Genomic DNA, 23,404 nt, shown 5'->3' with positions numbered 1-23,404 from the left:
TCTGCACGTGGCGTGTGTGCACAGTGCTGGATGTCCCCATGCTCTGGTAGGTGTGGGTGACAAGGAAGATAGTGTGCCAGATACGTGGACATCCCTGTCTGTGGCAATTTAGGAAGGGGAACCGGAAACTGATTTCAGCAGCAAGTCTTTACGGAGCGCAGCGTTGTTGTCGCAGCTCTCGGGCAGTGCAGGAGCGATTTCACTCAGCGCCTTCCTGGCTTGGCCTCGCCGTTTGATAAAACTGCGGATCTGAGACATGCTTGTGTGTTCTACACCCAAAGCACCTGCTCACAAAGGCAGCTCTGTAGGTGGGCAGGAAGGAACGTGGGTGATTTCTGCTCATTGAAGAGATGCTGGAAAACCAAGAGTTGATAGTTCAGAGGCTCTGAATTTGCCCGTGAAGGCAAAAAAACGAGGCTCTTGAGTTGTGTTATGAGGGGCACGTGTGAAATAGGTTGTGTTTGGTCACACTGGAGCGGTGGCTCTGTCTCTCTTGGCTGGTTTCTGATTAGAGCATCTCAGAAAGACCTGGTATTCATGACCCTCATGGGCAAATGCTGGAGCTCTTTGCATTGCACCCAGGGAGTTTTTCAGGTGTGAGAAACCTGCTTTGCTTTCTGACCTCCCATGAAGACAGGTTTGCCCATTTTGTATGCAAGACTGGAAGCTGTCTGGTAGTGCATTTACCCTTAGCAAGAGCAGGCGGGAGTTCCCCAGTACTCTTGCTGTTCTCATCTGGTAGGAAGTTAGAACAGGTGCATTTGGTCAACCCTGCAGCCAGGGCTGGAGGGAGGGCAGGAATCGTGTCCCTCTAATGCACGGCACTGCGTCTGTGCACACAGGACTGTGGTGCATGTACGAAAGGCATGTCTGTACAGGCTAGATCGTGAATTCCCAGACTTTTGGGGGCCTGTGGTATTTGCTGAAACCCAACCTTCATCCACCTACAGCTGAGTCCTCCCTTTCTGTCGTTCCGGCTCAGCTGAGCGCAGCCCTCCTGGCAGCCAGCCCAGCTTGTGTGACTGAGCTGGCAGCTGCTCTTCAGCTCCTTTTAGATGAGATTCTCTTCTCCTGACCCAATCCAGGTCACCCCCACTCCCTTCTGTTGACCTGCTCCCCCTTGCTGTGTATCTTTTGCAATCGTAAGCTTCTCTGTTTGTGTGGCTCCCTTTCCAGAGCAGCTGCAGTGAGAATATGGGCTGCTGTGGGAATATGGTGGAAATTCTGTGAAAGGCAGCGTGTGTTTCAGGGAACCAGTGCCTAATTTAGGCTGGGAGGGACCTTCACAGGTTGTCTGGCTCAGCCGCTGTGCGAGGCAGGGCTAATCCAGGCTGCTCAGGGCCTGCTTTAGTTGAGTGCTGCATGTCTCCAAGGATGGAGGCTGCCTCTGGTCCCGTCCTAGGGCTGGGCTGCTCTGAAGGAAGAATTCATGTCTTGCATATTAGACTTATTGTGCATTTAAAATAAACTGACTGTGTTAAGATTGTAAGAGCACTGAGTTTTAGTGCAACAGAGTTTTCTACTGCTCCCTTTCAGATCATGTGTCTGCAAAGTTAACTGGATGCTTATTCCATCTGTCCACCATGGTGGGGGAAGAGGCTGGGACTCTGTTTTGTCCCTTGTAGGATCTGTGGCCGTGGACAACACTGGGAGGGAACTGGATCTTTTGTCCAATTCGGTGCATGTGCTTCCCACTGCTACCATGAGATTGTGCGTGTGCTAGGAGAGGAAGAAATATGGGACTGTAGAATAACTTAGGTTGGAAGGTACCTGTGAGGGCCTCTGAGCTGATCTCACTCCAGTGAGATCTATTTTCCTAATTATTTCTCTGAGTGTGCACAGTACAGTAGGTGCTCTGCTGGCCTGAAAGAGTCGCATGGTCCCTGTCCCTCTGCATGCAGCCAAAGCTGGAGGAGAAAGCTGCAACGCAGTCGAGTGGGCAAGAGGACAGCGAGTCACCCTGGTTACTTTGGCATTTTGGTAACACAGCGATTTTTATTTAAATACCATATCATTATTATTTATGTATGAAACCCACTCTTAGTTCAGGATTAGTGCCAGTTCTCTAATGTTCATGCTATACTTGATTACTCTGTGTGCTATGTTGTGTTTCTAGAAAATGACTACATTTAAAAGCGATTAGAACCAGCCGTGAGGAATGGCCACTTGCTAATTGCTCAGTAGCAGTTGGGTAGGACAGCGCGATGCTTGGCTTTGGGAGGGCAAGACGCGTGTGTGAGTCACAAGCTGTTTTTAGAGGGAGGTCAGTGGCTTTTGGTGCTGCAGTTACTTAGCTGGTTGGACTGGATCCAGATCTCATTAAGATTTAATTCATGACTGGTTCTTAAGAAATCTGGATCTCAGCAAAAACCTTAATGGGAGGTGACTGTCAAACTTGTGACCATGGTCTCCGGCACCTGGCTGGAGATCCTGCGGGCCTTAGAAATATGCCGTGTCCTCCGAGTGTCTGGTCCTGGCTGAGCAGTGTGGACACAAGCTGTGACGCCTGAAACCTCACGAGTATTTGGGAAGTTGTCCAGCGTGGGGCTTGTGTCCCATCAGCCGCAGCCTGGAGGACGGTGCCCTGCTCGGCCCTGCTGGCGTGGCCCCCTCCCAACTGTGATTTCTCCCCTCTCCTAGGCCTGAGGACAAACGTGGGACGATGTCGGAGGTGCGACACGACAGCACGAGCAGTTTACAGCGGAAGAAGCCACCATGGTTAAAACTGGACATCCCGGTGCCAGTGCCTGTGTCGGTGCCAGAAGAGCCCCAGCCCATGCAGGTACAGAGGCTGGGACAGGAGGGTCTGCGGGGCTGGGGGGTGCACAGAGCCCTGCTGCACCAAGAACTTGCCTGTGCTCATGGTCTTCAGCAGTCCTGACTGTGTGTGGTGGCACGTCATGAGGCCACGTGAGAAGCGGCAGAGCCATTGGGTGTATTTCTGATCAGTAATTAACTCCCCCTTGAAGGGGATGTGGGAGGGACGAGGGTGGGTTGCTGATGTGCTCAGATCAGGGGATGTGACTGTTTGGATGTGGGGATTGTGAAAAGCATCCTGGCTGGGGGATATGGAAGTGAGGTATTCAAGCAAGCATTTCTTAAGGGGGCTGGAGAGGTGAAGGGCCCCTAAAGAAACATGAGGGCCTGGAAGTGCTGGAGCTCCTGCTGAAATGAGCAGGGAATGAATCTGACTTATGAGCAGCCAAGATAATGACAGGCTCTTGTCACTAACAGCAGAGAAAGAACAGTTACTGGCAACACAAAGCTGTTACCAGCATGAGGCACAGAAGAAAATCACGTGGGATAGAGAAATAAGTGACACTGAAGAGTGGTGAAATAGAGATGGGGTGATAGGTTAAGAGGAACTGTGCAAAGTATAAGAGCAAAACATCCGTATTTGTGTTGGGAATAGGAAAAATAATAGGAATTTCTGCTACGAAGTGACAAAACCTCTACTGTAGGGGTGAGACCTGTGTAGGATGATTGCTGGCTGCTCGTGTGACCTTGCTGCGGGGACAGAGACTCCCTGCACAAAAGGCAGAGCCGGAGGGTTCAAACTGCCCAGCTCCAGGGGTGGAGCGTGATGTCTGCCTTAATTGCTTACGTCAAAGAACAGTTGGGCCATCAGAAAAATGGAAGGTTGTACAACTGTCCTGGAGGGGAGTGGTGTGACAGCTTCTGGCAGATAAATCTTGGTCCTGTTTTTCCCTTGGAAGGAAAGTGATCAGGGTTCAGTCTGCAGAGATTAGAAGTGGAATGCAGGGTTTTAACAGTGCAGGTTGAAACCTTCTGAATGACTTATTTAAAGCTTTGATGGATGTTCTCTTACCTGAAATCTATAAATCCAGATGGGCATCTTCTGGAGGGGCACACTGTACTTATGATGGAAGCTGGTGGAGGTAATGTTCTCTGGAGGTCCGGTGTGCACAGCATGAGCTGTCAGGATGGGAATGCATAATGGGTTTCTTTGACTTTTAGCCAAAAGATATTGTTTGATATTGTTTTCACATAAACCATATTAAAAATGTTGAAATTAGTGGAAATTATTAGCTCTCTGAGCTAGAGTGGCTGAAGTCGCAAGCAGTCCTGAGGCACAGACAGTGTCTGACCAAGAGAAACAATTGATCAGGGCGTTACTTGCCAGAGGGGCAGTCTGCTCAGCCTGCATGGGAGACGGTGGCTCTGCCAAGCTGATGAAAAATTAATCTAGAGCGGCCCTGGGGAGGCAGCTGTACGGGCTGAGAACAGTCTGAAGAGTTATGTCATATTTGGTAGGTGACATTCAGCCAAGACATGCCAAGAGCTTTCAGACCTGAGTGTGTCCAGACTATTGGGTTATAAACAAAGCTGATGTGGCTTTCCCAGCTTGCTTAGCCTGCACCAGGCAGCAGCTACAGCACAGACCCACCCACAGCTCTCACAGGCAGATCCAGAGTCACTTATGAAGCATATTTTGCTTTTTGTGCTTTTCTTCACCTTGTGGAGTGGTCTAGGAGTGTGTGATCTGGGTTCCTTCTGGCTACGAGGATATATTTCTCATGTAATACACTGTCTACAAATGGATGTCATACCATGGGCCAGGCTAGCACCAGTCTGAACTGAGACCCACTGCAACATGCAGATGCTTGGTGCTGACTGTTGGTTTCTGCAGAGCCATTCCTGGCTAACCTGGCTAATCCTGGCCGTTCCTAGCCTGATTTTGCTGCCCAGCTGCATGCCATGAGCATGGGGGGCTGTTGAATTTCTGACTGTTTCACACCCTGGCTGATGTTGTAGAACAGCACTCTGAGAACACTGAGTCCCCTCCTGCTTCTCTTTGCAGCCAACAAGACGTCAGGCCTTTCTGCGAAGCGTGAGCATGCCTGCTGACAACACCCGCGTGCCCTCCCTGCCGAACGAAGTGAGGCGACCGGTGCTACAACGACAGACCTCAATCACCCAGACCATCAAGAGGTGAGACACTGAGCTCATGGAGCCTGCTTTAGTGGATTCTGCCATGTCTTGCCATCCTTTATTTTTGAAGTTATGGTCCTCTGCTTGCCCCATTGCCTGGCACTTAAGTGGCATGCTGTCACAGCAGGATTAGTTTATCTCCCTTGTTATCTATCGTGAGGGTTGAAGAGGGTGGTTGCAGATAGGTCCCCAACATATGAGCCGAGATGAATAACAGGATGCCTCAGGCCCTGATGTATAGCTGAGACTGTACGATGTGGCGTGCAGGGCTTGCTTTGGTGTGATATCTGAGAGCGTGTGATTGCTGGGGAGGCAGAATCCCATCCCAAGCAGCCCAGGGCTCTCAGCAGCTTGGCTTCTGGCAATAGCTCATTGACAGTTCCTTGAGCTGGCTACGGGGGTGATGGAGGGTAAGGAGAGACTGCTCCAGTCCTGTCCCTCACACAGAAGGTTATTCCTCGTCACGACCCAGGGGTCTCTGAGACATGACCATGCATCTGGATGGTCTTTCCCTCCCCGTGGCAAAGGCTTATCCCAGTTTGTCCAAAGGGAGTGGCTTTCCCAGCTGCTCTCCTGAGGTGCCTGGCCTGTATCCCTGGCAGCGTGTCAGGCCTGCCTGCATCCCAGGAGCATCTCTGGGGCTCCACAGGTCGGGGGCACTTCCAGCCAGCCAGGCTTCGCCCACTCACGAAGGAGCAGCTTTCCAGCAATGGGAGAGACTAACCTCCCACACACTGTTTTCCTTCGCCTCAGACGTTCCCCAGCTGCCTTGGTGGTGAAGCTCTCCCATAGCAGCTCTCTGTGATCCTGCTTTTTGTGAGGTTGGGAGGGCTGAGCTGTGAAGCAGTGTCTATCTGCTCTTTTCAGAGCCATGGGCAGATTCTGAGCCTACCTGTAGCTGTCCTTGCACACCTAGACTGCCAGTTCCTTCACCTCCCTGTCCTTGTCCCACTCTGTATGAGGACAATTACTCAAGAGCATGCCAAGGATGAGGAGATATCCTGGGAAGGCACTGCAGAGGCCCTGTCAAGAGATGTTGAGCAGGAGGGCCAGGATCTCCTTCTCCCCAAGAGGTCCTCACAACGTGCAGCTTGTGTGTATGGTGGAGAGGTTGGGGAGCTGCAAACCACTTGGGTGCTGGGGGAACAAATGTACCCCCAGTGCTACTATACTATAGAACAGAAAAGGCACATGGAGCTACAAGTGAGCAAGGAAGGAGTCCTGAGGGAGATGCTAACGTCCTGCTTAGCAGCAGGGCCTTGGGCAGGCACATGTGGCTGTTTCACGGACAGACCTTGTAACAAGTCTTCTGCTTACCATGCTGTAATTGCAGCGCTGGGCCCAGGCTGGTGGCAGCATCCCCGCCTGTTCCTAGCGGACTGTGCAGACATTTTGAATGCTGGGGATACATGTGGTCCCACAGGGACTGGCCCAGAGGTGCACAAATAGTTTTGGAAGTCCTGGGAGTCTCCTGCTCAAAGTATGTGTGGGGGAATTATGCTATTTTGCAGTGCTGAGCTGTTTCCACACAGACTGTTGTGCAGCTCAGGGGGTGGCCGGGTCTCTTTCTGCTGGAGAACTTGCAGATTGCAGGTGGTTTCTGCAAAGTGCTGTGAGATGTGGGCAGGAAAGCAAGAGCAGTGGTGGAAAGGACTTCCCAAGGGGCAGAACTGCAGGAGATGCACACAAGATGTGTACAGTAGCAATAAAAGCATGAAATAAGTGTATCAGAAACAAGGACAGGGAACTGGAAAGTACCAAGGAAAGGCCTAAAAAACTGTGTTTTGTATGGCAGACTTAGGAGTGCGATGGAGCATTGCAGGCCAGGCATCCACAAAGATGCCTTGGTGATTTGCTTTGTGAGTCCAGGGGGACTGGCTTCCAGGTTTTCTGCTTAACACAATCCCCAGGGTGCACAGAATGTGAAACTGTTCTGGCAGCAGGAGTCCAAACCATCCTGTTCGCTGGGCCTTGCAGGACGCAGGTCAGGTGTGGGCCAAAGGTCAAGCCTCTGTGTTTCAGATCATTGCAGGGGAGCAATTCAGGTGCCCAACTGTAGGCATCTAACACCATTTCCAGTCTCCCAGGATGTCTGAGATGTCCACATGAGCAGTAGTTGTGGCACCGATAGACTTGTGCCCTCCAGCGTTAACCAGAATGGGCCCAGGGCACATCCAGGGGCATCAGACACTTATATCTGTGCAGAACATATCGTGGCCTGCTGACACCTCCATAGTTTCATACTGCAGTGTCCAAAGCCAGCCAGTGGGATCTGTAGCTGGGTGAGTGGGTAAAAGAAGACAGATCACAGAGGTCTGGGAGTGCAGGGGGATTGCGGCACCCCTGGTGTCTGCAAGAATGATGGGAGACACGTTGGAGGTGCAGACACACCAACGGAATTCTGCAGCCTCCTAGGTTCAGAGATGGTGTTGTGTGGTTTGAGTTTGGTTGTTTCTCTTGGGTCATGCTCTCAGCTGGACTCTGCTGTCACGTGCAGTGTTGCATAACTGCTGCCAATGGGGCTGAGGAAGGAGATGAGGAGGGGCTGGATGCAGGTCGCTGCTCCCTTCCACAGCCCTGCGGGCTTCTTCCCTTCAGCTGTCTTTTCTTTGCAGCAGACAGGTACGGTTTCAAAGGAGTCAGACCCTGCCCGTTCGTGGGCACCGGGCAGGCAGGAGCTCCCTGAGAAAGCGGCAGTCCCTGCCCCGATCATTTTTCAGGTATTGGTAGCACTGAGTGTGAAACCCACCCCTGCATGCGTGTGCAAGGGCTGTTGTGAACTGCACAGATTCTGGCTGTTGCTGGGACCACGTTGCCTTCCCAGGGATGGCCAGGAGGCCCGCGAATGGGTGGCAGTGAGAAAGCCATGTGTGCCTCTAACAAAAACCAGTGATCACTCATACTAAATAAGTAGGCAGCTGTCAATAAGTAGCATGGTCTAACAAGCTGTCCACCCACCAGCCTCACTCCCTCCTGCCTTTCCTAACAAGCTGTCAAGCTCCTGGTGCTCACCACAGCTGGAATATCTCCCCAGGGCAGACACAGCACAGCCTGCCTTTTCTAGCATCAATGCAACATGTGACGTACACATATGTTGGCCCCAAAGCATCCTTTGGGCAGAACGGAAAGGAGAGGAAGCAGCACTGAACAGATGCTAGTCATGTTAGTCCAGAGGACACTCAGAAGCTGATGAATGGAATAGGACATTCGCTTTTTCCCTGTTGACATCATGGCTTTTTCTAATCCAAATGTGACTGTCTTCTTTTTGAGGTGCAGGTCTTCATTTACTTAGCACCAAGGAGATGAGCCACTCCGGGAGTCCAGGGCGCAATGGCCCATCGACCACTACCCCAAGACTGGAGCTCAGTAAATTTTTAAATCAGACAATGTGACTTTGTGTGTAGCAGGGACCGGAGTCCATTCTGCATTCCGTCCTCACTGCAACCCTGGTCAGATGCCACGCTGGCACTGTGTCCACCTTTGGTGGCTGTTTGTGTTTGGTCTTGGGCTTTCAGAGCTGGTTAGCTCAATACGATGGAGTGAGAGCTGACCTCTGATGTTGGTTTGTTGCTATTACAGTGCTCTAGGGAGTCTGTAAGATGTGATGAGGCTCCCCAGCTGGACAGGGGTGTTCAGCATCTTCCCAGGATGCTCCAAATACCCTGAGCTCTGTAGTCGGCTCTCTTGGACTATCTTGACTATGATCAGAGAGTAGGACAGCTCTTTACCCTGGCCCTGGACCAGTAGTGGTCTCTGGCAGTTCAGGAGCGGTCCTCACAGCACAAAGCAGCTGTGACGGTGCTTGTCCCCCCAGGCTAGCGCAGTGTTGGAGGGCTCTGAGGCGCTGCTGTTGGTGCAATGGGCCGTGCATCAGCAGGCTCTTGCGGGCGCAAACAGTCGTCAGTCCTCACCCTTTGAGGAGCAGCCCTGTGTACATGCATCTGCACAGGGCATTACCTCTGTGCCAGAGGCTGGGTTTGGGTCTGTCAGCCCAGGTGCTGACCCCAGGCCCTTGCACAGATTGCTCAGATGAGATGTGGGTCCGTGGGGGCAGAGCAGTGCTCCAAGACCCGCGTGTCTCGTGTAGCCCCTGTTGGCTTGCTGGAAGCATTTGGAGACATTTGAGTCAGTGAAGTCAGGTACGATGTATCAATGGCCCGCCTGACTTTGTGTGCTCTGAAAGGTCTGTTCTGGATCGCTGAGAGAATAGGGAAGGCTGAGGGTAACGTGTGGTGGTTTATATCTGGAGGTTTTAGCTGGAGAGGCTGTAGGATTTGAACTCACATCCTTTTACATGTTGGCAGGGCACCTTCTCCTGTTGTTTGATGGTATTTTTGTTTGATAGGGTGCAAAACACAGGACTAGTTTCCTGTCTCCAGTGCACTGACTCAGTTTCTCTGTGTGACCTAATTCTAGATTTAACCCAGCCTTTACTCCAGTGTATGTTTTAATACTCCCTTTGTGATCTGTGAGGTCTTGCTTCTCAGCAGCTGGAAATCCTGCCCCTGAGCAGGGGGCCCGAGGCCAGGGTTTCGGGTTTGGCTTGGAAGGACTTTCAGGTTTCGACACCTGGGTCAGACAACTGTAGGCTGACACAGCTCGTCATCTCCTGAGGAAGGATTAACCACAGTGGAAAAAGCTTGGCAGGGCTGCGATGGTCTTTGGAGGTTTAGGGTGCCAGCTGTCTTGCAGCATTTGAAGTAGTTTGTTAGTCTGACTTATCTCAATCCCTCTCTGCTTTCCTCGGGATTTTACTTCCGATCCAGTGCTCTTCCGTGACAGCAGCCTCTTGGCAGCAAACCTACCTTACAGCTGCAACCTTCTGCTCTTCTTCTGCAACCAAAAGTTTGGAGCTGTGTGTGTCTGCCATAGCAGAGATCAGGACCACAGCAAACATTTGCAATTAGTGTTACCCTCGAGGAGGATGGAAATCCTGCAGCATGACATGGAGAAATTTGGGATATCCTGGGAGTGTGTGGGGAGGCTGGGAGAGAACCATGAATTCTGGTGGCTCTTGGGAGAAGCTCCAGAGCCATGAAACAGTAGTCCCACAATGGGGACCTAGAGCTGGCCTGCAGACGGTAAGTGTTTTTAATACATAATTTTAAAAGAAAGAAAATCCTTTCACCAAATTATCTTCTGAATTTTTGTTCCATCTCTTTTTATTTCTTTTTAGAAAAACTCAGAACAATCTGTCTTTTACACACAATGAATCTCTCCTGTCATTTTTCTTCTGTCTAAAGAGATAGAATGCTGATGGCGGTTGAACATTTCTGGCCAGCATCTGTCAGGTTGCTAAAACCAGCTGAGGACAGGCTGTGAGATGCTTGTGGGGAGGAGTTCTGCCTGCCTTTGAATCAGGGTGGGCTGGAAGTGATCACCAGGGGCTTTGTCTTTTCATGTGCATAGTCCAAGCAAACATAATGCTTCTTTGCTCTTGTGTGCTGGCATCTTTCAGAGGCACAGCGGACTGGTTTGGGGTGAGCAAAGACAGTGACGCTACTCAGAAATGGCAGAGAAAGAGCCTCCGCCACTGCAGCCTGCGGTACGGGAAGCTGAAACCTCAGGTCATCCGGGAAATGGACTTGCCCAGTCAGGACAATATTTCTCTAACAAGCACAGAGACTCCTCCTCCGCTCTACGTTGGACCCTGCCAGCTGGGCATGCAAAAGGTGAGTAACTTGGGACAGAGTCAAGGCCATTGTGAGCTTCCTGCACAATGTCTCTAGCACTTTGGCAGCTCTGACCTATCTGTGGGCTTAGTTGTGCCTGAACATGTCTGGGCTCCATGCTCAGACACTTCCCAAGTCTTGGAGACAGTTTGGCAGACTCCCTCCTTTGGCAATCTCTGGTCCTGTTGGCTCAGATCCCTCGGCTGTTTTGGTGATAGGCTCAGAGCCGTGTTTGTCACCTTGTGACTATGGTAGTGATTAGGTGTGTGCAGCATGTCCCAGAGCTCTCAGCTCGGGCCTTTTGCTGCCATTTTGCAAGGACAAAGTTCTGTTGTACACAGAGTGGCTGGTATCCTGATCTCAGTATCCAGTAACAGGCCTGGTGTCACTCAGGACTTGCCCAGTGGATCCTTGTCCCACGCAGAATGTAGGCAATAGCACAACTACTGTCCTCATAGAAATCTGCTTATGCTTTAGGACTTTGAAAACTGTCTCTTGCACCAGCAGTGCTACAGCTCTGCTCACAGCTCCTCAGAAATGGTTTTGGGTGCCTGTAAAGGGCATCTGGTAGCCCCCTACTCGCTACCTTCAAGTGTGACCCCAGGGGACAGGGCCCAGTCAAGTACAACCAGTTCCCAGCACCTCAGAACTAGCCCATGATATCCCAGCTCTTTCCTTTGCTCCATTCAGCGATAGCAGTCGATGTGGTTGATGACTGTGCATGAATGAGCACCAGTGCAGCCTGGGCAAGCGGGGAAACAAATTCCTTCCAAAGCAGGTTAGTCTGTGACCTGAAGTCTGGCTGCATTACTGAAGCAGAGGACAATATTGCGCATCTTTCAGTCAAGTTTCACCTTGTCATGCTCTTTCCTGTTTTCTTACTAGTTGGAGTGTCTTGCAGTTAGTCTTTGATCACAGGGGACTCAGAAATATTGCTGGGCTCTGTGGGCTACATTAAATAAGAATATGGTATCAGTAGGTCTAAGCCAATAAGGCTTCCTCTTGAGCGTGCAACTGTGGATTAAAAAAAGCTCATAAACATTAGGATCAAGCATAGAAGTCTTATGGAAACCACAGCTGTGATGATGTAAGGACAGAGGCAAGGTTTGTAGCTGAAGGCAATATTTTCATTAGGCTAATTCATATGTTTGGAAGAAGTGGGAGCTTTGGCCTGAAGAGTCCCAAAGAAGGGCTTGCAGCTCCTGGAATCTTGCCTGCTTTTCCCAGCTGTTATAACTTAATTAATGGAAATAGATGTAAATATACAGTTAAGCTTCAAGAGGATACTGTTTTAATTTCTGGGCTGTCCAGTATTAGAAAGGAAACTAGCTGGAGAAAGAGCATGGCTTTCTCATGGATTTCTCAAACTCTTGTTCAGACAGCACGGTCTGTGACTGTAGAGCTCACTGGCACAGGAGGTGAATAAAACCAAGAGCTTAGGAAGGGCCAAAGGAGGTTTGGAGTCTTCTGTGAACATCAGGAACATTCTGGGTGAAAATAATCAATACCAATGAAAGAAAAAAAAAAATAAATAAATAAAAAAACCCAGGGCATGGGGAGGGGTTTGAGGACTTAGGTTTGAGGCTTACCACTAAGGGCTGAGCTTGAAACAGGTTATTTCGTGTCTCCTTATTTTTAGAATTGCTTGTTGCTCTGTGCAGCCTAGTTCTTGGTCAATGCCAGGAGCCAGGCCACTGTCATGGGCTCGGGATGTTTGCTTGCAGAGAGGGCTTTGTAGGGAAGGGTTTGGGGGTGACTGGACTGACGGGCTGCTTCTCTTGGCAGATCATAGACCCCTTGGCCCGCGGGCGAGCTTTCCGTATGGCTGACGACAACGACGGCTGCAGCATCCCACACACACCGATCACGCCGGGCGCCACGTCGCTCTGCTCCTTCACCAGCTCGCGCTCAGGCTTCAATCGCCTCCCGCGACGGCGGAAACGGGAGTCTGTTGCCAAAATGAGCTTCCGAGCAGCTGCAGCTTTGGTGAAGGTACTGTCTGCGGGAGGGCAGGGACCAGCCTGGCAGCAGGATGGGGCTGTGTCCTGAGAGAAGGGAGAGAGGGAAGGAGCTGCTGAGCAGAGAGGATGGGGGCAGCAGTGGTGGGGGGAAGAAACCAAGCCATCTCCTGTTCTGTTTCAGCCATGTGTCTAGGAGGCAGGATCTGTAAGAAGCAGGGATGATAGCTAGGTTTTGGTACAGGTCTTGCTGTCCATTTATTGGTCTGTGGGCTACGATTCCCACAGCCAGCAGCCTCAGAGCATTCCAGCAGGTCCAGTTCAGCCTGCCTGGACCTCTGTGTGGTCCATCTGCACCTGGTCAGCAGTCATGGAAGAACAGAAGCACCTGAGGCTCTTCCTGTGCAAGTCTCTTCATCCTGCCACATGTCCACTTTCCTGGGCCCAGTGACCTTTTTGATGTGTCCAGTACCACCCATCACTGCGGTTTGGTCAGAGACGTTGTACAAAACGTGGCAGAGTTGCACGTTGTGAGCCTCAGCCTCGTGGGAGGTGGGCGCTGTGGATTGAGAAGTGGGGTAACACTTGTGAGTCTCACCAGGAAGGTGTCACACACCAGCAGGTCTGCACTGGGGCTCCCGCTGTGCTGGCTGGGGTGGCCCTGCGTGTGCCTGGTGTTCAGGTTTCTGGCAGTGACTCAATGCCACTTTCTCTGGCTACAGGGACGCTCTGTGAAGGACAGCACGCTGAGGAGAGCTCAGCGCCGCAGCTTCACACCAGCAAGTTTCCTGGAGGAGGACACGGTGGATTTTCCAGATGAGCTGGACACTTCTTTCTTTGCTCGGGTGAGGAGCAGGGCTCTGGTGTGGTGCTGGCCCCAGAGGCAGCACAAGGCTCTAGGTCTGGCAGGACTGTGTGTTGCAGAGAGCAACATCTCAAATGTGATGCTGGTTTCTTCTGATGGGACTTCTGTTTCTCTGCCCAGGAAGGAGTCCTTCACGAAGAGCTCTCTACTTACCCAGATGAAGTGTTCGAGTCACCGTCTGAAGCTGCAATCAAAGACACTGAGGTGAAACCTCTGGATCAGACAGATCTCACAGGAGGTGCCTTGGACAAAAATGAGCTTGAAAGAAGCCACTTGTTACTGTGAGTGTCTTCCTGGAAACTGCCAAAGCCCAACATGGGGTGGCCAACCCATTCAGAGCAGGACCTTTGGTGCTGGGCAGCTGGTGGGGCAAGGCAGCTGCTCCTGCATGGAGGAAGCCAGGATCTGAGTGCTGTGGGTGCTTGGTGCACAGCTCAAAGAGCACTGCAGTGATGGGTTTTCTTTAGCCCCCGCTTTAAGACGTCCTGCCCCAGCTACCCCTGCATGCGAAAGGTGACCCTGAGGCCACCTGTGCAGTCTCTGCAGCAACTTCTACCCTCATGTGATGTGTTTCAGAGACTGTATCCTGCCTGGGGGAAACAAAAGACACTTCAAATCAGCCGTGAGGATGCTGGGGGCCCAGCCTTTGGCTATGGGGAACACAGCAAAGACAGGAACTCTGTTGCCATTGTCACTGTCACCATGAACTGTTGTCTCGCTCCAAGGAGCGGTGTGAAGCATTGCTGAGTGTCGGGCTGGGCTACATTCCTCACTTGAAACAAGAGAAAGGTGTGGCACTGATGCTGAGGGCCCTACAAATATGTGGGTGGTACTGTACTGTATGCCTAGATTTTTTCCACCTGAGTAATTTCTCTGTGTCGTTTCCGAGTCAGCTCCAGCTTAGCTGGCAGCTCACCCCAGCGGAGATCTCTGCTGGGTGTGAACACGGAGCAGACAGGGAGGTCCTTGTTGTGGTTCTGCTGCTCACAGCCCATCTTGCTGTGTTGGCGCTTTCCCTTCAAGTGTTTCCAAGAACCTGACTCAGTCTTAACATAAGTGGAAGCAGCAAATGGTGGGAGTTTGTTGTCACTCTTCTGAGATGGTCTCAGTCTTCTTGGCTCGATTTGGATCTCCTTAAATAGTTTTATTTGTTGAGGAAAATAAGTTTCTTTTCACTCTTCGGAGAACTGTTATCAAAATCATAGTCAGGTGTCCTTTTAGGTGGCCGGGTGTTTATTTTGGCTTAGGCTGATAGCCCAGCACCGGAAATATTGGGAAATAGCACATCCGTAACACAGAAACCACTTGAACTCTTGGGGCGACAGGAGGCTGCAGCGGAATCTGCACTTTCTGTTGGGAGAAGGACTTCCCAAGGGACAAGTCATGGGAAGGTGAACCTAGTTGAGACTTCCAGCTTTATAAAAATGCATCTTCTGCCAGGGGCAGTACTGAAAATAGCTGAAGTTTCACAGCAGGGTTTTTGGCTAAAGAGGTTCAGTTTCTCCCTCATGCTGTAGTCTGTCCATACTTCAGAGCTGTTGTGATTTCTCCAAGATACTCTGGTGATCTTTCAGAAAAGAACTTTGTCAGCTGGTTTCTCTCACCACTTCTGACAACTGTTGTCTTTGTGCAGAGGGGGTTGTTTAAGAAGCTGGAGGAGGTAAACTGGAGCAGAGCGTGTGTCAGGGACATGGCTCCCACAGCGCTGGGCAGGGAGCGAGGCTGAAGTGGTAGGCAGGTGTTTTTTGGTCAGGATGTGAATGCTGCACACCTGACCTCCAGACTTCCATTCAAGAGCAAAGAAATACAAAACCTTCAAATGGTGGAGACTTACAAAGCAGGTACTATTCACCAGCAGCCTGTGCAACATTCATTGCATGCTCTATTTTGGTAAAAAAGCCTTCCTTTAGACAGTGGTGCTTGGGATTTTTATTGTGTTGTTGAAGCCTGGTTTTGTTGTTCTCCCAAAAAATGCATACGTCAGTGCAAATAAAGGGAGGAATGGAAGACAGATTGTGAGAGGTAACTGGCACAGCTTGCAGCATGTGACAGTATCACTTTCTTGGTCTGGGAGGCTGCTTGGATTCCTGCTCTCCTCCTCTGGCTGATTTGGTGGGCACAAGGGTTTGACTTGCCAGTCTATGACAGTAAAGTGCTTTGAGGGTGAGGATTTCCACTGCTGGGCTAAACTACATTTCACAGAGCAGAGGACGAGGAATTAAGTAGAGTGGGAAATAGATGCGCATGAGGCTGCAGCCTTCCCATTTTAGTCTGTTGCTGAAACGCTCTTTAAAGCCTTGAGAGCTCCTTGTCAGTGGGTCTTGCTTTGGCACAGCTGCCTTGTGCCACCTGCGGCGTGTAGCCCTGCGCTTTCATCAGCTGGTGCTGTGTAACCCTTTGAAATACAGTGTCCACTTCAGGGCGCCCTGTCTGCTGTCAGCTGTGGTGGGACAGACAGGGCGCAGGGTCTGCTGCCACCAAACACCAGGGAAGGGCTGGTCCCCATTGCTGTGCCATGGAGAAGGAAACCATTGTGTCCCGCTTTTTGTTTCAGCCCATTGGAGCGAGGCTGGAGGAAGCAAAAGGATGGGGCGCTGGCACAGCCCAAGGTCCGCTTGCGGCAGGAGGTGGTGAGTGTCAGCCCGCAGAAGCGCGGCCAGCGCATCGCCGTCCCCGTCAGGAAGCTCTTCGCCAAGGAGAAGAGGCCGTATGGCCTGGGGATGGTAGGGAAGCTGACAAACCGGACATACCGCAAGCGCATCGACAGTTATGTCAAGCGGCAGATTGAGGACATGGATGATCACAGGTGGGAGCTGCAGTCGTAGAACGGGTCCCAACAACTAGCGAGTGAGCGATTGCTGTTGTCCCTTGGTGACTCAGGTCACTGCCTCGGGGTGGTTGGGTGAAACCTGCTGCTCAGTGCAAACTGCAGCAGACAGCAGCATTTTAGCACCACTCTGCACTGGGAGCTCATCCTGCTCCTCACGTTGCTCTGGGTGTCTGTATCTCTTCTTCCTGGAGGGACTGCATATCTCTGCCCCACCACCACTGCCCTGTGATGAACAGGAGGGCTCAGGTATCCCTGCCTCTGATCATTCCCCTGAAGTCATTATTTCAAACACACAGCACACTTTGGCTTCAGGCTTATGTGTGCTCAGGGAAGTTTTTTCTGGGAAAAGGTGGCTTGCTCAGTGTAGTGGGGCAGTCAGAGTGAGCAGGGTCTGTCTGCCAGCAAGACCTTGGGTCCTTGCCTCCAGTCTCGTGCATCCCTAGGTGATCCTGGCCCTGTACCCCAGGTTCTGCCAAGGCCCCTGGGGAAAACCAGCAACTTTTGTCCTATGTTCTGTGAGTAGATGTAATAGGCTTTCTGCCTCTGATCTTTTCCCTTTCCCTCCATCCAGGCCTTTCTTCACTTACTGGGTCACCTTTGTGCATTCACTCATCACCATCCTTGCTGTGTGCATCTATGGCATTGCCCCTGTGGGGTTCTCACAACATGAAACTGTTGATTCAGTAAGTAAATCCCCCTGACTTGCCTGGAGCGTGGTTGTGTCTCAGCCTTCAGCTGCTGGCTCTTGTGTCATAGTCCTCAGCACACTGGCTACTTGCCTGAGGGCCTTGGTGGCTGGATGCTGGCTGTGTGGCCTTGGGACACTGCCTGCAGCATCTCTGTGAGCCCCCACACCGCCTCTGTCCCTCCTGTAGCCACATTGCTCTTGACATCAAATTGTATCTGGCACAAAGCATGGTGGGCTCTGTGCAGGCTCTCGCTGTGTCTGTGCTGAAAGCCCTTTCAAACAACTTGTTGCCCTCCTGATGGAGACTGGGAGAATGTTCACAGCAGGGAAGTAGTTCAAACCTGAGTTAAGTTGTTGCAACAGTTGTGGGATTTTGCTTCTGCCGAGAGTAAAACTGACCTGCCTGACTTTGAGAGCTGATTTTGTAGCTGTTGGTAATCTCATGCATCCTAAAGGTCCCCGGGGTTCATATCTCTACAGCCATATCCTCGCTTCACGCAGGGGATGCCCTTGGGAGCTTCTCACCTACATGGCCGACAGCTTTCAGAGCACCGTCACGGCACCCAGCCCATGCTGCCTGCAGGTGCTGCTCGTGCTTCTGAGCTGTATGAAGACTTTTGCAGGCTCTCAAGAAATCCCGGGGCCTGGAGACCTGCGAGTGGCTTGAAAGTTAAAGTAGCTAGAGACAGACATTTTAAATGTCATCTTAAGATGAAGGTGCCCAGGCCTTCATGGGGATTTACCTGTTATCCTGCAAAAGACCAGTTTGAGAGAACCATGTGCTCAGTCGTTGGCTGTGGAGATTTCTGTTTGTTGCGAGTGCTGTTTTCACCAACCCCTGCTGCTTGCCTTGCTGATCGTGTGGGCAGGAGCTCATGGGGCTCTCGCTTTCTCTCCTTGCAGGTCTTACGAAACAGAGGGGTTTATGAAAATGTCAAATACGTTCAGCAGGAAAACTTCTGGATCGGCCCCAGCTCAGTGAGTGCTGTTGCCAGGGAATGTCATGGGCTGATGGGGCGCTGTGTTGCCGCCGTGCCACCCCAGGGCCCTCTGCTGCTTGGAGCTTGGTGCTAGCAGCTGCTGTTGGTTGGACTTCCATGGGGTTCTGCTGTCACTAGCAGGGAGCAGCGGTGCTCCTGGACCCAGGGGCTACCAGGAGTTTGAGATGGGCCTTGGCATGCCTGCTGTGCACACTGTTCCTCCGAAGCCAAGTGTAGGGCTAGAGAAAATGCAGGAGCTCTATGCTGTGGGACAGCTTTCCTGATACCATTCCCCCTGCAAAAGGCTGTTGTGTCCCCAGGTTTCCTTTCCCAGCCAGAGGCCTGGCCTTTCTGGGGCAATGGGCAAGGAAATCCCTGAACTTTTGTTCTGGACTTGCCTTCTTCAAAGCAAATATTGGGAGTGTGCCTGACTGTGTTGGACTTCATCATGCAGGACTTGTTCCTGATCCCTTGAGTCCTGAGTTTCTTCGCTATGAGGGTGGCTCTTCCCCACGAGGGTGGTGAGGCACTGGCACAGGCTGCCCAGAGAAGTTGTGGATGCCCCATCCCTGAAAGTGTTCAAGGCCAGGTTGGATGGGGCTCTGTGGTGAAAGGTGTCCCTGCCCATGGCCAGGGGGGTGGAACTTGATGATCTTTAAGGTCCCTTCCAACCCAAACCATTCTATGATTCCATGATGGGGATACTCACCGTTCCCCTAGTCTGCACTGCCCTGGGCAATCATTACCTGCCCCTTGGCTGAGCTGAGTGTTTCCCTCTCTGCCAGGAGGCCCTGATCCACCTAGGGGCCAAGTTCTCACCGTGCATGAGGCAGGACCAGCAAGTGCACAGCTTCATCAGCGCCAAGCGGGAGAAGGAGAAGCACTCAGCTTGCTGCGTACGGAACGACAAGTCGGGCTGCGTGCAGACTTCAGAGGAGGAGTGCTCGGTGAGTGCAGTGGTCCTTTTCGTGCTGTCCCTGCAGGCTCAAGGCCACTTCTGTTGATGCTTCTCCCAGCCCGGGCTTCATAGTGACACCTCTCCTCTCTCCTGCAGTCCACGCTGGCCGTGTGGGTGAAGTGGCCCCACCACCCCAGCACACCAATGCTGGCAGGAAGCAAGAGGCAATTTGGTTCTGTTTGTCATCAGGACCCCAGGTAGGTCTCGCCTAGTCCAGCTGGGGCACCGGGGCTAATCCTGGATCCTGCCTAGTCCTGGGGCCACCACAGCTGTTGTGACAGTAGTCAGAGAGCTGGGGGTCCCAGGCCAGTTGATTGCTGGATGGGACAGCAGCTGCTCTGGAGACCAAGGGACATGGAGCCAGGGAGTTGCTGGGCAACTGTGTGCTCTCGAACAGCTGCCTTTGTGCTCAAGCCACGATCTGTGCTCGCTGGAATGAGGCCGTGGCTTTGATCAGCACAGTCTTGGCTGATCTGATGTAGCCAGGGACAGAGGGGAGCCCTGGCGCTGCAGCTTTGGGACAGGGGCAGTGCAGTGACTCCCTGCGGGATCCTGCCTGCTGCTGGTGCTGGGGAAAATAATTCCTCTGGCTGATGTCTGCTTTCTGTTGCTGCAGGGTGTGCGAGCAGCCGGCCTCAATGGAGCCGCATGAGTGGCCAGATGACATCACCAAGTGGCCGGTGAGCATCACTGGTGGCATGGGGCCTTTGTGGGCAGCCAGAACATAGCATTTACATCCCGTTCTGCAGAGCCACAGCTGTGTTGGTGGAAGGGGTCTCTGCTGCTTGTTGTCACAGATATCAGATCAAGGCAGCCACAGCTTTGTCTAGCCAAAGTTTGAAGCCCTCCAACAACAAAAGTTCCCCCATACCACCTAAAGCCCTGAAAGCCCTGTGCCCTGCCAGGGTGACAGGGCGATGGAGACTGACTCAGCCCAAGTGCTGTTTTCATGTCTTGTTGGAGAGGAGGTGTTGACTGAGGCTCCAAATGGCTCGGGCAGGTGGAGTGTCAGTCACCATCTTGCTATCAGAGGGAGGCTTTGGGAGGCCCATGTTTCTGGGACTGGCTTCTTCCCAAGGGCCTGTTTTGACCTTACGCAGGCAGCAAGCAAAGCCATGGCTGTCTCACTGCAGCCTGTTGTCATTTTCCAGATCTGCACAAAAAACAGTGCTGGGAATTACACCAACCACCTTCACATGGACTGCGTGATCACAGGCCGGCCCTGCTGCATTGGGACCAAAGGAAGGTAACGAGTTCTACCTGTATGGAGAGGGGCTGGGTGTTGGGTTGAGACACAGGGGGCCTTTTTCAGGTTGTTGCCACAGCCATTTGTCCTCCTTGTCCTTCCCACACGCAGCCAGAGCCGTGCTCGGAAGGGGAGCTGGACAGGGAGCCATGACGGGTCTCCCAGGTGGAGCAGGACTCTGGGATGAGCAGGAAATAACAGCCGGCCTGAGTCTGCACTGCAGCAGGGTATCTCGCTCAGCTGGTCCTGCAGTTTGGATGGACTCAGCTTCAAAGGGATTAAATATTTCTGCTGGGGAGTTCTGCATTTTTTTTTGGGAATGGACATATTGGTCCTGACAGGCTACACTGGCCTCAGCCTGGTGTCCTTCCTCACGTTGCTTGTCAGCTTGAGTTATCCAGTGTTTGGGCCTGGCTTTCCCTGTTAGGGAGGAAAATCAGTGCTGCCCCAAGGAGCTTCTCTGTCCCTGAAGGTCATGACAGGACACTCTTGGCTGAGCCCCAGCTTTCCACTCTGTCAGCAACAGAGGCACAGACTCCCCAGCCCCAGAGACACAGCTGCCCCGAGCGCTGGTGGTTCGTTCTCAGCTGCAGCTGGCTCAGCTTCAGCACTTGTGTGGGAGCCCTTGTAGGAAGGGTGTTAATCTCTGGGAGTGGCTCAGGCTTGGCTGTGAGAGAGAAGCAAGAGGTGTGTATGAGGGCGGCACTGGCCTCAAATGGGAATGTAGTGGCATATGTGTTGCAGAGATGCTGCAGCGTCTGGGGCAGCTGAAGGTGGGGGCGTGGGGCGCCTGTGAGGGCACAGGATTGTCCATTGTGCCTTCCACACGTAACCTGTTCCTTGATTTGATTGCCTGTGCCTCCTCCAGGTGTGAAATAACCTCACGGGAGTATTGTGAGTTTATGCGGGGCTATTTCCATGAGGAGGCAACACTTTGCTCTCAGGTGAGTGCAGAGTTGGCCGTTTGTGCGGCTGCCCTTCTCCCTCCCGCTCCCCTTAGCAGCTCAGCAGGATCTGGGGTGCCCGTGGTGCGGTGTAGGTCAGAGTTCTGTGTCCTGTCCCGCCCTGAGCACGGGGGAAGTGGCTGATCTAGACTGTAGTGACAGAGTGCATCTGCGCCTCTCTGGAGCCCAGTTTAGGACTTAGGCTGGTAGCTACAAAAGCCCAGGACAGGACCACAGTGGAAGCAGCGGGAGGATGCAACCCCCTGCTCCATGGGTGAACAAATGCAGATGTCTCAGTTTGCGTGTGCTGGGGTAAGGAATGTGGGCATGAAGCTGCCTTTGGTGGGGTGCGTTCACATGTAACTCAGTAGTGGAGACAGGCTGAGACTTAATGCAGTGGAGAAGAGGGGCAAGAGCCTCCCTTTCAGAGCCAACTGCAGCCCCTCCTGGGCCTTGATAAAGGACGGTGCTGGCTCGCACACCTCACAACCCCTCTTCTGCCCTAGGTGCACTGCATGGATGATGTCTGTGGGCTCCTCCCTTTCCTAAATCCAGAAGTCCCTGACCAGTTCTACCGCCTCTGGCTGTCACTTTTCCTCCATGCTGGGTAAGTATAGGTGTAAAGCTTCCACTGTTCGTCTGGGGGACCCTGGAGGTGCTGTGAGGGCTGTTTTGGCAGTCCTGGGGGACACAGCAGGGCCTGAGTTTTGTCCCTGCTGAGGTTTACCATGCTGTGTTTGCTGGGAGGGATAATTAGAATAATGGGTGAGGCCACAGCAGGACCTCTCGGCAAAGAACACAAACAAGCACAGGGATGACTTCAGCAGCTGCTGCTTCAGCTCCTGTACTCTGAACTTGGCAGGATCCTGCACTGTCTGGTTTCCATCTGTTTCCAAATGACGATCCTGCGGGACCTAGAGAAGCTGGCAGGATGGCATCGCATCTCTATCATCTACCTGCTCAGTGGCATCACTGGGAACCTTGCCAGTGCAATATTTCTACCCTACAGAGCAGAGGTGGGTCTCCTGCAGACTGGGGTCCCAGAAACTTGCCCTGAACACAAGCCTTTTCTATGTGCCTGTGATTCACTGGTGGAGGCAGAGACACCAGCGCTGGGCTCATCTCTGCAGCACGCGGTTTGTGCAGATTTGCAGCTGGAAGTCTGGCTGCAGTAAGAAGGGTCTCTTGTAACGAACGTTGGGCTTGTCCAACCCCAAGGTAAGAGAGGCCCCTTATGGGCTGGGAATTGAGAGCTGTATATGGGGGCAGAGACCCTCCACACCCAAGTGGCAGGCAGGAGCAGGGCAAAGAGCAGAGCTCACCTTTCCTACAGACTGTCCCTGCCCACATGCCATAGCTGGAGAAGTCTGATGTCACCATCTGGCTTTGCTTTAGAAGACCGCATGGCAGGACCTGGAGGACTATCTTCCAGGTCCTTCAACAAGAAGTACGTGGTGTGCGGGGGGAGCCAGGAGATTGCTTTTAATGGCTTCTCCACTCTGGTGACTTAAACCAGATCTGCCATTTTTAAATATAAAGTCTGTTCTGGTGCTTGCTGGCCTCACACCTACCTTGATCCTAAATCAAACCAAGCCCCTTTAGCTCACTGAACCCCACTATAAGGCAGAAGTTGTAGGCTGCAGTGTCTCTTTCCCAAGAAACACTGGATGAGGAGTTGCGTGATAAATAACTGTAATGCCTGGAGCTGGCTGCAGACACCAAGCAGATGGGATGTGCTTCACGTTACCTGTAATGCTCTTCTTCCACAGGTCGGCCCTGCAGGATCCCAGTTTGGGATTCTGGCATGTCTCTTTGTGGAGCTCTTCCAGAGTTGGCAGATCCTGGCACGCCCGTGGAGGGCTTTCTTCAAGCTGCTGGCTGTGGTGCTTTTTCTTTTTGCCTTTGGCCTCCTGCCGTGGATTGATAATTTTGCTCACATTTCAGGATTTATCAGTGGTTTCTTCCTCTCCTTTGCCTTCCTGCCCTACATTAGCTTTGGGAAGTTTGATTTATATAGGAAGCGATGCCAAATTATAATTTTCCAGCTCATCTTCATTGCACTCTTCTCAGGACTTGTGATTCTGTTCTATTTCTACCCCATCAAGTGCGAGTGGTGCGAGTTCCTTACTTGTATACCATTCACAGACAAATTCTGCGAGAAATACGACCTGGATGCACAGCTCCACTGAAAGGCAAAGACTGGCTTCTCGAGCAGGCACTGGAGAGGCACCGTCTTTGCGTTCGCTGTGCCAGTTCCGTGTGGACAAAGCCTCTAATCCAATGACACTTCTAACCCTGCCCGTGGTTAAT

At 52.2% G+C, this 23,404-nt stretch overlaps 1 protein-coding gene across 1 annotated transcript; it reads left to right on the top strand.

Annotated features, from left to right (window-relative positions):
* Window positions 1-2,662: 2,662 nt before the first annotated feature.
* RHBDF1 (rhomboid 5 homolog 1) lies at window positions 2,663-23,283 on the top strand (the record flags this gene model as incomplete). The annotated part of the gene is made up of 17 exons (XM_080353750.1): window positions 2,663-2,782; window positions 4,823-4,953; window positions 10,412-10,625; window positions 12,411-12,617; window positions 13,306-13,428; window positions 13,569-13,729; window positions 16,003-16,254; window positions 16,850-16,961; window positions 17,870-17,944; window positions 18,732-18,893; window positions 19,001-19,101; window positions 19,521-19,584; window positions 20,056-20,150; window positions 21,019-21,094; window positions 21,601-21,701; window positions 21,957-22,110; window positions 22,864-23,283. The coding sequence occupies 17 exons, from the start codon at window positions 2,663-2,665 to the stop codon at window positions 23,281-23,283; spliced, it is 2,568 nt and encodes an 855-aa protein (XP_080209876.1).
* Between the last annotated feature and the right edge of the window lie 121 nt (window positions 23,284-23,404).

This window comes from Nesoenas mayeri, assembly GCF_963082525.1.
Source record: "Nesoenas mayeri genome assembly, chromosome: 15".
NCBI classification, from domain to species: Eukaryota; Metazoa; Chordata; class Aves; order Columbiformes; family Columbidae; genus Nesoenas; species Nesoenas mayeri.
The sequence above is the reverse complement of the archived record's forward strand: the minus strand, read 5'-3'. Positions and strand labels throughout refer to the sequence as shown.